At 40.8% G+C, this 12,999-nt stretch overlaps 1 protein-coding gene across 10 annotated transcripts in view; it reads left to right on the top strand.

Moving 5' to 3' along the window:
- SCMH1 (Scm polycomb group protein homolog 1) overlaps window positions 1-12,999 on the top strand; it is a 189,851-nt gene that overhangs the window by 155,782 nt on the left and 21,070 nt on the right. For all 10 annotated transcript variants that reach the window (XM_079938928.1, XM_079938919.1, XM_079938920.1 and 7 more), the window contains one exon: window positions 11,400-11,600. In XM_079938928.1, coding sequence (XP_079795054.1) covers window positions 11,400-11,600 — 201 coding nt within the window. The remainder of the gene's footprint in view (window positions 1-11,399; window positions 11,601-12,999) is intronic.

Raw genomic sequence — 12,999 nt, 5'->3', positions numbered from 1 at the left:
TACCAATAGTTTATCCGTTCACCTACTGAAGGACATCTTGGTTGTTTCCAAGTTTTGGCAACTATGAATTACGCTGCTATAAACATTCATGTGCAGGTTTTAGTGAAAACATAAGTTTTCACTTCCTTTGGGTAAATACCAAGGAACGCGATTTCTGGATCACATAGTAAGAGTATATTTGGTTATGTAAGAAATTGTCAAACTGCCTTCAAAGTGGCTATATCATTTTGCGTTCCAACCAGCAGTGAATGAGCGTTCATTTGTTGCTCCACATTCTCGCCAGCATTTGATGGTGTCAGTGTTCTGGATTTGGGCCAGAACAAATAGGTGTATAGTAGTATTTCATTGTTGTTTTAATTTGCATATCTCTAATGACATGTAGAGTAGAGCATCTTTTCATATACTTATTTTCCAGTTGTGTATCTTCTTTGGTGAGGTGTCTATTAACAACTTTGGCACATATTTTAATCAGGTTGTTTGTTTTCTTATTGCTGAGTTTTAAGAGTTCTTTGTGTATTTGGATAACAGTCCTTTATCAGATCTGTCTTTTGCAAATAATTTCTCCCAATCTGTAGCTTATCTTCTCACTCTCTTGACATTGGCTTTCACAGAGCAGAAGGTTTTAATTTTAATGAGTCCAGCCTATCAATTATTTCTTTCAGGGATCCTGCCTTTGGTGTTATATCTGAAGTCACTGGCATACCCAAGGTCATCTTGGTTTTCTCCTATATTATCTTCTAGGAGTTTTATAGTTTTGAATTTTACATTTAGGTCTGTGATCTATTTTGAGTTAATTTTTGTGAGGGGTGCAAAGTCTATGTCTAGGTTCCTTTTTTTGCACGTGGCTATCCAGTTGTTTCAGTACTATTTGTTGAAAAGACTGTCTTTGCTCCATTGTATTGCCTTTGCTCCTTTGTCAAAGATCAGTTGACTGTATTTGTGTGGGACTATTTCTGCGCTCTCTATTCTGTTCCATTGATTTAGCTATTCTTTTACCAATACCGTACTCTCTTGAAGTTGGGTAGTGTCAGTCCTCCAACTTTGTTCTTTCCCTTCAATATTGTGTTGGCTCTTCAGGGTTTTTCCCTCTCCATATAAACATTAGAATCAGTTTGTTGATAGCCACAAAATAACTTGCTGGGATTTTGATTGGGATTGCCTTGAATCTATAGATAAAGTTGGGAAGAATGGACATCTTGGCAGTATTTTCTTATCCATGAACATGGGGATATCTCTCCATTTATTTAGTTCTTTCTTGATTTCGTTTATCAGAGTTTTGTAGTTTTGTAGTTTCCTTCATATAAATCTTGTACGTATTTTGTTAGATTTATACCTAAGTATTTTATTTTTGAAGGTGCTAAGGTAAATGGTATTGTTTTTAATTTCAATTTCCACCTATTCATTGCTGTTATATATGAAAGTGATTGACTTTTGTGTATTAACCTTATACTCTGCAGTCTTACTGTAACTGCTTATTAGTTCCAGGAATTTTCTTTTGTCAGTGCTTTTGCATTCTCTACATAGACAATCATGTCTTCTAACAGATAAAGGGGGTTTTATTTCTTCCTTCCCAAACTGTACACCTTTCATTTCCTTTTCTTGTCTTATTACATTAGTTAGGACTTCTAGTACAATGTGGAAAACTCGTGGTAAGAGAGAACATCCTTACCTTGTTCCTGATCTTAGTGGGAAAGCTTCTAGTTTCTCACCATTAAGTATGATGTTAGCTGTAGGGTTTTTGTTGATGTTATTTATGAAGTTGAGGAAGTTTCCCTCTCTTCCTAGTTTTCTGAGAGTTTCCATCATGAGTGGGTCTTTGATTCTGTCAAATGTTTTTTTCTGCATCTATTGGTATCATGTGATATTTCTTCTTTAGTTTGTTGATGTGATGGATTACATTGATTTTCAAATGTTGAATCAGTTTTACATACCTGGGTTAAACTCCATTTGGTTGTAGTGTATAATTCTTTTTATATATTGTCAAATTCAATTTGCTCGTATTTTGTTAAGGATTTTTGCATGTATGTTCATGAGAGATATTGGTCTCTAATTTTCTTTTCTTGTGAAGTCATTGTCTGGTTTTGGTATTAGGGTAATGCTGGCCTCATAAAATGAGTTAAGAAGTATTTTCTCTGCTTCTGTTTTCTGAAAGAGATTAGAGAGAATTGGTAAAATGCATTTTTAAATGTTTGGTAGAATTCTAGTGAATCCATCTGAGCCAGATGCTTTCTGTTTTGGAAGGTGATTAATTACTGATTCAGGTTCTTTAATAAATATAGGTCTATTCAGATTGTCTTTTTCTTTTTGTGTGAGTTTTGGTAGATTGTGTCTTTCACCAAATTGGTCCATTTCATCTAGATTATCAAATTTGTCAGCATAGAATTATTCATAGTATTCTTTATATTACCCTTTTAATGACCATGGACCTGTAGTGATCCATGTAGTGATCCATCTCTTTCATGTCTGATATTAGTAATTTGTGTCATCTCTCTTTTTTCTTATTAGCATGTCTAAAGGCTGATCAATTTTATTGATCTTTTCAAGGAAGCAGCTTTCCTTGATTTTTCTCTGTTGACTTCCTGTTTTCAATTTCATTGATTTGTGCTCTAATTTTTATTATTTCTTTTATTATGCTTACTTTGGATTTAATTTGCTCTTCTTTTTCAAATTTCCTGAAGTGGAAGCTTAGATTATTGACTTTAGATCTTTCTTCTTTTTTTTTTTTTTTTTTATTTATTTTTATTTTTGCTGTGCTGGGTCTTCGTTTCTGTGCGAGGGCTTTCTCTAGTTGTGGCAAGCGAGGGCCACTCTTCATCGCGGTGCACGGGCCTCTCACTATCGCGGCCTCTCTTGTTGCGGAGCACAGGCTCCAGACGCGCAGGCTCAGTAGTTGTGGCTCACGGGCCCAGCTGCTCCGCGGCATGTGGGATCCTCCCAGACCAGGGCTCGAACCCGTGTCCCCTGCATTAGCAGGCAGATTCTCAACCGCTGCGCCACCAGGGAAGCCCGATCTTTCTTCTTTTATAGCGTATGCATTCAATGCTATAAATTTCCCTCGATTCACTGCTTTGGCTGTATCCCACAAATTTTGATAAGTTATAGTTTCATTTTCATTTAGTTCAAAATATTTTTAAATTTCTCTTGAGATTTCTTCTTTGACCCATGTGTTATTTAGAAATGTGTTATTTAAGCTCCAAGTATTTAGGGATTTTTCACTTATCTTTCTGTTACTGATTTCTGGTTTTATTCCATTGTGGTCTAAGAACAGACATATTATATGATTTCTGCTCTTTTAAATTTGTTAAGGTGTATTTTATGGCCCAGAATGTGGTCCATCTTGGTGTATGTTCCATGTGAGCTTGAGAAGAATGTGTGTTCTGCTGTTGTTGGGTTAAGTAGCCTCTAATACCAATTATATCCAGTTTATTGATGGTGCTATTGAGTTTAACAGTGTCCTTACTGCCTGCTGAATCTGTCCATTTCTGATAGAGGGATGTTGAAGTGTCCACCTGTAATAGTGGATTCACCTGTTTCTCCTTGCAGTTCTATCAATTTTTGCCTCCTGTATTTTGATACTCTGTTGTTAGGTGCATACACATGTCTTCTTAGATATTTGACCTTTATATCATGTAATGCCCCTCTTTATCTGTGATAACTTTCCTTGCTCTGAAATCTGCTCTGTCTGAAATTAATACAGCTACTCCCACTTTCCTGTGATTAGTGTTAGCATGGCATATCTTTCTCCATCCCTTTACTTTTAATCTATATGTGTCTTTATATTTAAAGTGGGTTTCTTATAAACAACATAGAGTTGGGTCTTGTTTTTTGATCCAGTTTGAAAATCTCTTTCTTTTAACTAGTTTATTTAGACCATTGACATCTAAAATGATTATTGATGTAGTTGGATAAATATCTACCATAATTGTTACAGTTTTCTATTTTTTTGCCTTTGTAATTTGTTCCTATTTTTGTCTTCCACTCTTTTTCTGCCTTTTGTGGTTTTAACTGAGCATTTTATATGATTCCACTTTTTCTCCTTTCTTAGCATATCAGTTATATTTCTTCTTTTACTTTTTTAAATGATTACCCTTGAGTTTGCAAATAACATTATAACTAATCCAAGTCTGTTTTCAAATAACACTATACCACTTCACAGATATAATAAGAGTCCTAATTCCTCCTGTCCATCCTTTGTATGATTAGTGTCATTCATTGCACTTAGACATGAGTATGTATAAGCATGTACATATATATATACATAAGCATACACAAATACATCATTCCTATTTTTATTTTGAACAAACTGTCATCTGTTAGATCAGTTAAGAATGAGGGGACTTCCCTGGCGGTCCAGTGGTTAAGACTTCACCTTCCAGTGCAGAGGGTGCAGGTTCAATACCTGGTTGGGGGTCTAAGATCCCACATGCCTTGTGGCCAAAAAACCAAAACATAAAACAGAAGCAATATTGTAACAAATTCAATAAAAACTTTAAAAATGGTCCATGTCAAAAAAAAAATTTTTTTTTAAAATAATAAGTTCTTATTTTGCCTTCACCTATTCTGTCTCTGATGCTCTTTTCTTTGTGTAGAGCCAAGTTTCTGACCTATGTTATTTTCCTTCTCTCTAAGGAATTCCTTTAACATTTCTTGCAGGGCAGATCTACAAGCAACAAACTCCATCAGTTTTTCTTTGTCTGAGAAAGTTGTTTTGTTTTGTTTATAAATTTATTTATTTATTTGTTTTTGGCTGTGTTGGGTCTTCGTTGCCATGCACGGGCTTTCTGTAGTTGCGGTGAGCAAGGGCTACTCTTCGTTGCGTTGTGAGGGCTTCTCATTGCGGTGGCTTCTCTTGTTGCAGAGCATGGGCTCTAGGCGCATCACTGTGCCACCAGGGAAGTCCCTGAGAAAGTTTGTGTTTCTCCTTCACTTTAATTTTTCGAGGGATAGAATTCTAAGTGGGTGGGTATTTTCTCTCAACACTTTAAATATTTCACTCCCTTCTCTTCTTGCTCACATGGTTTCTAAGGATGTAATTTTTTATTGTTGCTCCTCTATAGGTAAGTTGTTTTTTTCCTCTGAAATCGTTCAAGATTTTTTAGCTTTGATTTTCTGCATTTTTGAATGTAATATGCCTACATGTAGTTTTTTTGTGTCATTTATCCTGTTTGGTGTTCTCTGACCTTCCTAATCTGTGCTTTGGTGTTTGACATTAATTTGGGGAAATTCTCTGTCATTATTGCTTCAAATATTTCTTCTATTCCTTTATTTCTTCTCCTTCTGGTATTCCCATTATGTGTATGTTACTCCTTTTGTAGTTGTCCCACAGTTCTTGGACACCCAGTCTATTCTGGGTGGAGGCTTTTTTTTCAGTCTTTTTTCTTTGCTGTTCAGTTTTGGAAGTTTCTATTGAGATGTCCTCAAGTTCAGTGATTCTTCCCTTGGCTGTGTCCAGTCCACTAATTAGCCCATCAAAGGCATTCTTCATTTCTGTTACAGTGTTTTTGATCTCTAGCATTGATTTTTTATTTTCTTAGAATTTCCATCTTTCTGCATACATTGTCCATCTGTTTTGCATGCTGTCTGCTTTATCTATTAGAACACTTAGCATATTAATCATAGTTGTTTTAAATTTTTAATCTAATAATTCCAGGGACTTCCCTGGTGGCGCAGTGGTTAAGAATCCGCCTGCCAATGCAGGGGACACGGGTTTGAGCCCTGATCTGGGAAGATCCCACATGCCGCGGAGCAGCTAAGCCTGTGTGCCACAATTACTGAGCCTGCGCTCTAGAGCCCATGAGCCACAACTACTGAGCCTGAGAGCCACAACTACTAAAGCCCGCGCGCCTAGAGCCCGTGCTCCACAACAAGAGAAGCCACTGCAATGAGAAGACCACACGCCGCAACTAGAGAAATCCCGTGCGCAGCAACGAAGACCCAACATAGCCATAAATAAATAAATAAATAAAAATTTTAAAAATAATAATAATTCCAACATCCCTGCCATGGCTGAGTCTGGTTCTGATGCTTGCTCTGTCTCTTCAAACTTCATTTTTTTGCCTTTTAGTTTACCTTATAAATAGGCCTTTAGTAATAATGGTAAGGTTTGAGGGGAGGAGAAGTATTCTATAGTCCTATGATTAGGTCTCAGTCTTTCGGTGAGACTGTGCTCTTGGACTGTGAACTTTACCAGTGCTTCTTAGTCCCCCTCATGCCCCTTAGATGGGGCAGGATGGCTGGAGGGGGCTGCAGTTGGTTATTTCCCTTCCCCCAGGTAGATTAAGCTCTGATCAAATCCCAGCAGATTAAGTTCTGGTAAAATAATTTCTCCTGAGGGTAGGCCTTGTTAAGAAGGACAGAATGCTCTGGCATATTTTTAAATGGCTCCTTTTCCCCCCTCCCACTGCTGGAAGCATGAGGGCATTTTTCTCCGATATTCACTGTGAGAACCTGGTCGAGCTTCTGGAGGTAAAACTCACAAAAGTGTGGGACCACCAGCACCCCATGAGTGGATCCCCCCTGGAGTTTTTAACTCTTAGACTTGTTCACACAGAGCTTCCAGTAGGAACTCTATAGTTTAGATTTTCCTACCTCTGCACGAGTTCCTGTGGCGGTTTCTTTTTAGTAAATTGTGAGTCTCTGTGTTCACTGGTCTGTCTCTTGGTGGGGAGCAGCAGTTTGCCCTGTGACCTCAGTTCTCTGATGGATCTAAAAAGGATAGTTGATTTTGCAGGTTGTTCAGCTTTTTACTTGTTGTCAGGATGAAGTGGCTACTTCCAAGTTCCTTCCACGCTGACCCTTCTCTGAATCTTTTCTTCAGCCTCTAATTCTGATATCATGGATGCAGTAGAAAACCAAAACATGACAATATACAAAAATATCTTTATGACCTTAAGATTGGGAAGGATTTTTAAAATAAGACAATAAGCATAAGTTAGAGAAAGTATGTAACCTTTATATTCCTGGAAAAGGTAATATCAGTATATTCGACTGTACTGTAATTAAAGCAGAGGCAGCTCATCTCTCTTCCACATTGCATCAGTTGAGGTGGTTCAACTGGGGCTGTTGGGTCCACTTCCAAGATGATCCATCCATGCGGCTAACAAAATTGGTGCTGGCCATTGGTTCTTCTCTCCACGGATGCCTCCAAAAGGTATCTTGGGCTTCCTCATCCCAGGGTGACTGGATTCCAAGAGCAAGTGTCTCAAGAAACAGGAAGTGGAGGCTACCATTTTCTTAAGGCTTGAGCCCCCAAATCAACAGAGCATCATTCCCATATCATATTCTATGGATCAAGCGGTCACAGAGCCCAGATTCAAGAGAAGGGGAGTAGACCCCACATCTTGCTGGGAGGAGGGTCAAAGAATTATGGACCATATTTTAAAACCACATCAGTCCACTTTCTGGACATAAGTTATTTACATTTTTACCACTTGGAAGATTTATTCTTCCCCTTGCAAGATTCCCCATTAAAGGTCTCATCCCTTACAACATTGGGCTCCAGATCTGGCATCTCATCATCTAAGTCAGATCCAGGTGCAAATGAGACCTCACAGGTGCAGTTTCTCAGATATAGCTCCTTGAGTGTATGTAGTTCTTCTCAGACCGAAGACCTGTGACCTAAAGAAACATGTTGTCTACTCCCCACATGCCCAGCATACGGTGATGGGGTAGGCATAGGATAACTTATAGATACATTCATTCAAAGGGGAAAAAACCCAGAGGCACATAACAGTCACTGGTTTATAGAAATTCTGAAATCCAGCTGGGCATATGTTGCCAATTCCTTAATTAGATCCAATACTACTTTCTGGGAGTTGTTTCCATGGCTCTTTGGTTTTGTCCTCTGAATCATCCTTCCTTTTCCATAGGAAATCTGAGATTGCCTTCTCAGTCTTCCTCCTGATTGTAAAAGGTTGGGGGTTCAAAGAATTCTTTCCATTTTGTACCATCTCTGCCCCTTTTAATCTGAGCTAGCAATGCTTCTGCCAGAATGATTCTCTTAGAAACTTGAGAATAGAAGCCTAAAAGGTCTTAAGAAGGCTGTCAGTGAGGGCTTAAAGGAAAGTGAGGAAAATCTTATTGGAAGATGGCGGACAGGAGACACCTGCTAGGTAGTGATGGAAAGTCTGGTAACACTGTCACCTGCAGTAACATGGAACTAGGAAATGTACCTGATGAACTCAGTGAAGTATAAGGAGATTTCCAGACAAAGTAATGAAGTGCCACCTGGCTTCTCACTGCCTATGATAAAAGTGTAAGATGAGAGAGATGAGCTTCAAAAACAAACATAGCAAATAAAAAAGTCCAGGACTCACAGTCTGGAAATGCTTCTCATTTCCAGTCTCTCCAGAAGGCAAATAGTTCTAAATTAAGAAAGGGTCAAATCCAGAATGGGACAATAAAAATCTTTCATTAAGATGTCAGAATGATTTAAGACTATGCTTCATAGTCTCTTTCAGACCAAAAGGCCCTCTAAAAATCGTAAGGGCAAGTCTCACAGATACTCTTCCTTAAATAGTAAGATTTTTACGGATCTTAAGGGCATTGTCTCACAGCAGCTATACAGGAAGCCCAAAGTAGAGAAGGTCTTATCTTCCAGAGATTTGTGATTGCGGCTTTTAGCTGATGAAGTAAATTTCAATAGTGTTCATAGAAAACCCCCCAAGTTTCATTCTGGTGGAAGCATTGCCACCTCAGACTAATAGCGCCAGAGATAGTGCAAAATAGACTAGTACAGAATCCTTTAGACCCCAACGTTTTACCGGCTTCTATTCAAGGCCCTTTCAGCTTCACTCATTCTTTTTGTGGGCTTTTATGCTTCTTTCTGCTTCCAAGTCCCAAAGCCAATGTCATGTGTGTTGGACTTCTGTTACTGTAGCACCCTATATCTGATACCACATTCTGTTCCAGTAATCTTTTGCTACATAACAAACCACTACGAAACTTCATGGCTTAAAACAACAATGTGGGCAGTGCTGGGTGGCGACAGCTGGTCTCTCTTCCCTGCAGTGTCAGCAGTGGTGGCTTGACCCCGACTGGAGGATCCACTTCCACCACAGAGCTGACAGGTTGGCTCTGGCTGTTGGTTTCTCTCCATATGGACCTCGCCACATGTGGCTTTGCCTCCTCACATATGCCAGTTGGGTTCCAAGAGTGAACGTCCCAAGAAAGAAGAAGTGGAAACTGCCAGTTTCTTAAGGCCTGGGTCCAGAAACTGGCACAGTGTCATTTCCACCATAGTTTATTGGTCAGGTATCACAGAGATCAGTGGAAGGAATGTCAAGGAATCTGGGAACCACAGTCTTTGGAAGGTTTTATCCTTTGGCTTTTGTATTTCACCCTTTTAATCCATATAGAATTTTTTTTTAAATCATCACTGAACTGGTTATATTTTTTCCTTTTTATGTGCTTTAATTAAGTAAAATTTACATACAGTGAAATGTACATATCTTAATATACAATTTGATGAGTTTTAATTAATGTAAGCAGCCATGTAGCCACAGCCCCAGTCAAGATAAGAGTCATTTCCGCCACCCTGGACGTTGCCTCATGCTTCCTTACGGTCAGCCTTCACTCTCGCCTTTATTCTGATTTCTGTCACCATAGGTTGGACTTTACTGTTCCTGAAATTCATGTATAAATGGAATCAGATTGTGTGTACTATTTTGTATTTGGTTTCTTTCACTCAAAATAATGTTTTGAGAAGCATTCGTCAATAGTTCATTCTTTTTTAATGCCAAGTGGTATTCCAGTAAATAAATATACCACAATTTGTATATCTGTTCTCTTGTTGATGGACATTTGGGTTGGTTCTAGTTTGGGGCTATTATGACTAACCTGCTGTGAACATTTTAATAAGTGTCTTTTCACAGACATAATGTTTTCACTTATTTTCATTACTCTTTTCTCTTTGAGTTCCTCATTTTTATTTGTTTTGTTTTCAGTGAAAGAGTCATATTATGACATGGAAATTCTAACCATTTCTTAACAGGCTTCAGCCAGTTCTTCTTTTATTAAGTCTACCTTCACACCGACCTGCAGGGGCCCCTGCCCATTCTTGAGCCTTGTGTGAATTATAAAGACGGAGCAGCTTGGCTCTCATCATTCCCCACTCTTGGTTAAGGATTCAGCATTCTTGGGTCTACTGAGTCAGTTGCTACTTTGTCACTCTGCTTTCCAGCTTCCAGAGTTTTAAGTTGTCTCCTTTCTTGTTATCTGGCTCATTGTAGTGGGTTTTAAGAGAAAAAAGAGTTAAATATATATTTCAATGCATCTTGTTTACCCTTTTCTTTTTTTTCCTTTCTTTCTTTTTCAGCCATCACCTTCCACATCCTGCCTCTCTCTTTTTGTTTTCTTCCCTCCATCTTGCTTCCCCTTAGATTTAGAATGACGACGGTGGAAGAATCCTCAGGCAGCATCTGGCTCAGCCCCTCCATTTTGTGGATGGCAAACCTGAGGCCCAAAGAGGACAGCAGTCCGTCCACAGCCCACACAGCTGCTGCTCTTACCTTTTTGCCTTTAATAACAAAAGAGACTTTTTGCCCTCCTGCCCTTCAGTTAGTGAGCCAGGACAGTGTGAAGAAGCAGAGTACCCCCTACTCAAGTGGAAGCCTAGAAGTCAGGTCAGCAGAAGGAATGCCGTAGCTGGCCAGGCAGCTGTGGGTCCTCTCTGGAGACCAAGAAGCAAGTCTGGGTAGGACTGCCTCTTTCTTCCGTGCTCGCCCTGCCTCTGCCCTAGCACAGTGGCAGGTGGGAGGTTGCAATTAGGAGAGTGCCCAGCTGTCTTGACAGGAGAAAGTACTGAAACAGAGAAATACATAGGTGGGACCCTCAGGTCCTTTGCATGTTTTACTTTATTCCAGTTTTCTCCTATTTTCACTACTTTCTTTGAGCCTGAGTGTTGATGTAGAAGATAACAAAAGGACTCTAAGGCCCAGAACAGAAGGCAAGGAAAGTGACTGCTGGATTGACCACTCTAAGTCCAAAGCCAAACACACACAAGCACTAATATTGCCAGCGCCCCCAGCTCCATACACAGAGCATGTAAGAGGTACCAAGAGTAGATAAGGCAACCAAGGACCGAAAGTGAAAGTACATACATCTGGAAAGTTGCTTAGATCTTCTTTTCAGCGTACAGAAGACAAAGCGCGAGTTCTGTGCCTTGGCTGGTCTGGGCTGTTCTCCCAGCAGGCTGCGTTCCCAGAGCTTTGGTCATGCAGTTTGGGCTGGCAGCAGCTGGGTACAGCCACCCTCTACCCCCTCCCACGGTGTTTCACAGCTTAGCAGCTGGGAATCCTGTAGAGACCAGAGCCAGGGTATGAAAGACGAGGAGAGCACTGTTGTCTGACTTCTCTACCCTGGATACTCTATAAGCTGCTTTGATTCTTTGTCTCCTGCAGTTTGTATTTACTTGAACAAGAATGGCAGCACAGGCCCCCACTTAGATAAGAAGAAGGTCCAGCAGCTCCCTGACCATTTTGGGCCAGCCCAAGCCTCCGTGGTGTTGCAGCAGGCTGTGCAGGCTTGCATCGACTGTGCTTATCACCAGAAAACCGTCTTCGGCTTCCTCAAACAGGGTCACGGTGGTGCAGTTATCTCAGGTAAGCGCCCCTGGGCCGGTATGGCTCCTAGTCAGAGGAGCGGGCCTTTTCAACTGGCTAATTTCTAGCAAGGCATCCTGGTTTCTACTCCACACCTGGAGGCTCTGGAGAAATACGAAAGTATTCCATTTCTCAGAGAGTCCTCATTTTCAACTCCCAGAGCCCCTCCAGGTCTTCTGCATGTCGCTGCCAAGTAGAATACCCACGCAGACTCTGTCTCCTTGCCTAGCCTCTCCCATACAGAAAATACATGACTGCGTTGCTTTAAAGATGATCACAAGAAAAAATCCAGAGGAGGCTGTATTGTGGAAACAGTAGAGTTTCTCCAGACTGCCATAGCCTCCTAGCTGGCTTCAGGGAACCACAGAACTCTTCACTCATTCTTTTGACTCCTTAACTTCCCAGTCCTAAGCCAGCCCTGATACAGGGGAATTGAATCTCAGGGCAGAGTGGGAAGAATCATCCCTGTCTTTCCTGCTATGAGAGTTTGAGTCAGTTGCACAGAGTATGGTTTTTTGGTTTGTTTTTTTTCACTGAGAATAGTCACTTTTTCTGCTGTGCCCTGCTCTGTTTCAGTTTTCCTAAGTCCAAAACCCCATTCTTACCCACCAGACCTGTGAAGACTTGATCTAGAGCCTTTCAATCTTTATTTTTTTAAATAAATTTATTTATTTTATTTATTTATTTTTGGCTGCGTTGGGTCTTCATTGCTGCATGTGGGCTTTCTCTAGTTGCGGCGAGCGGGGGCTACTCTTCACTGCGGTGCACGGGCTTCTCACTGCAGTGGCTTCTCTTGTTGCGGAGCACGGGCTCTAGGCATGCGGGCTTCAGTAGCTGTGGCTCTCAGGCTCTAGAGCACAGGCTCAGTAGTTGTGGCGCACGGGCTTAGTTGCTCCGCGGCATGTGGGATCTTCCCGGACCAGGGCTCTCACCCATGAGAGAGTGAGATTGGCAGGCAGATTCTTAATTGGCAGGCAGATTCTTAACCACTGCGCCACCAGGGAAGCCCCAGCCTTTCGGTCTTAATTGTACACTACTCCGTAATCTCCTGCCCCTGCCCTCTAACTAGTTGCAGTATCCAGCCTCAGGAAACCCAGCTGACATGGAAGACCCCATAAATACCACCTTTTAGCAGACATTCATTGAGTCCTTACTCTGTGTTAGAGGTTATTGCCAGACACTGGCCAGGGGAAGGGAAGAAAAGAAGATGACATGTTCAGGCTCTGCCCTGATGGAAAAGAAAGACTAGCTCACAGCTAACTGTGGGAGGTGTTATATAATATGTGAGAAATGCATGCAGGGTGGTGTGGGAGCCCGGACGAGGGAGTAATTGGCTGCATGGAGGATGGGGGCAGGCAGGGAAGGAATTGCTATAAAAGGCTGAAAACTGCATGGGAAA

This window comes from Stenella coeruleoalba (genome assembly GCF_951394435.1).
Source record: "Stenella coeruleoalba genome assembly, chromosome: 1".
Classification (NCBI taxonomy): Eukaryota; Metazoa; Chordata; class Mammalia; order Artiodactyla; family Delphinidae; genus Stenella; species Stenella coeruleoalba.
Note: the sequence above shows the minus strand (reverse complement) of the source record. Positions and strands in the feature narration are given on the sequence as shown.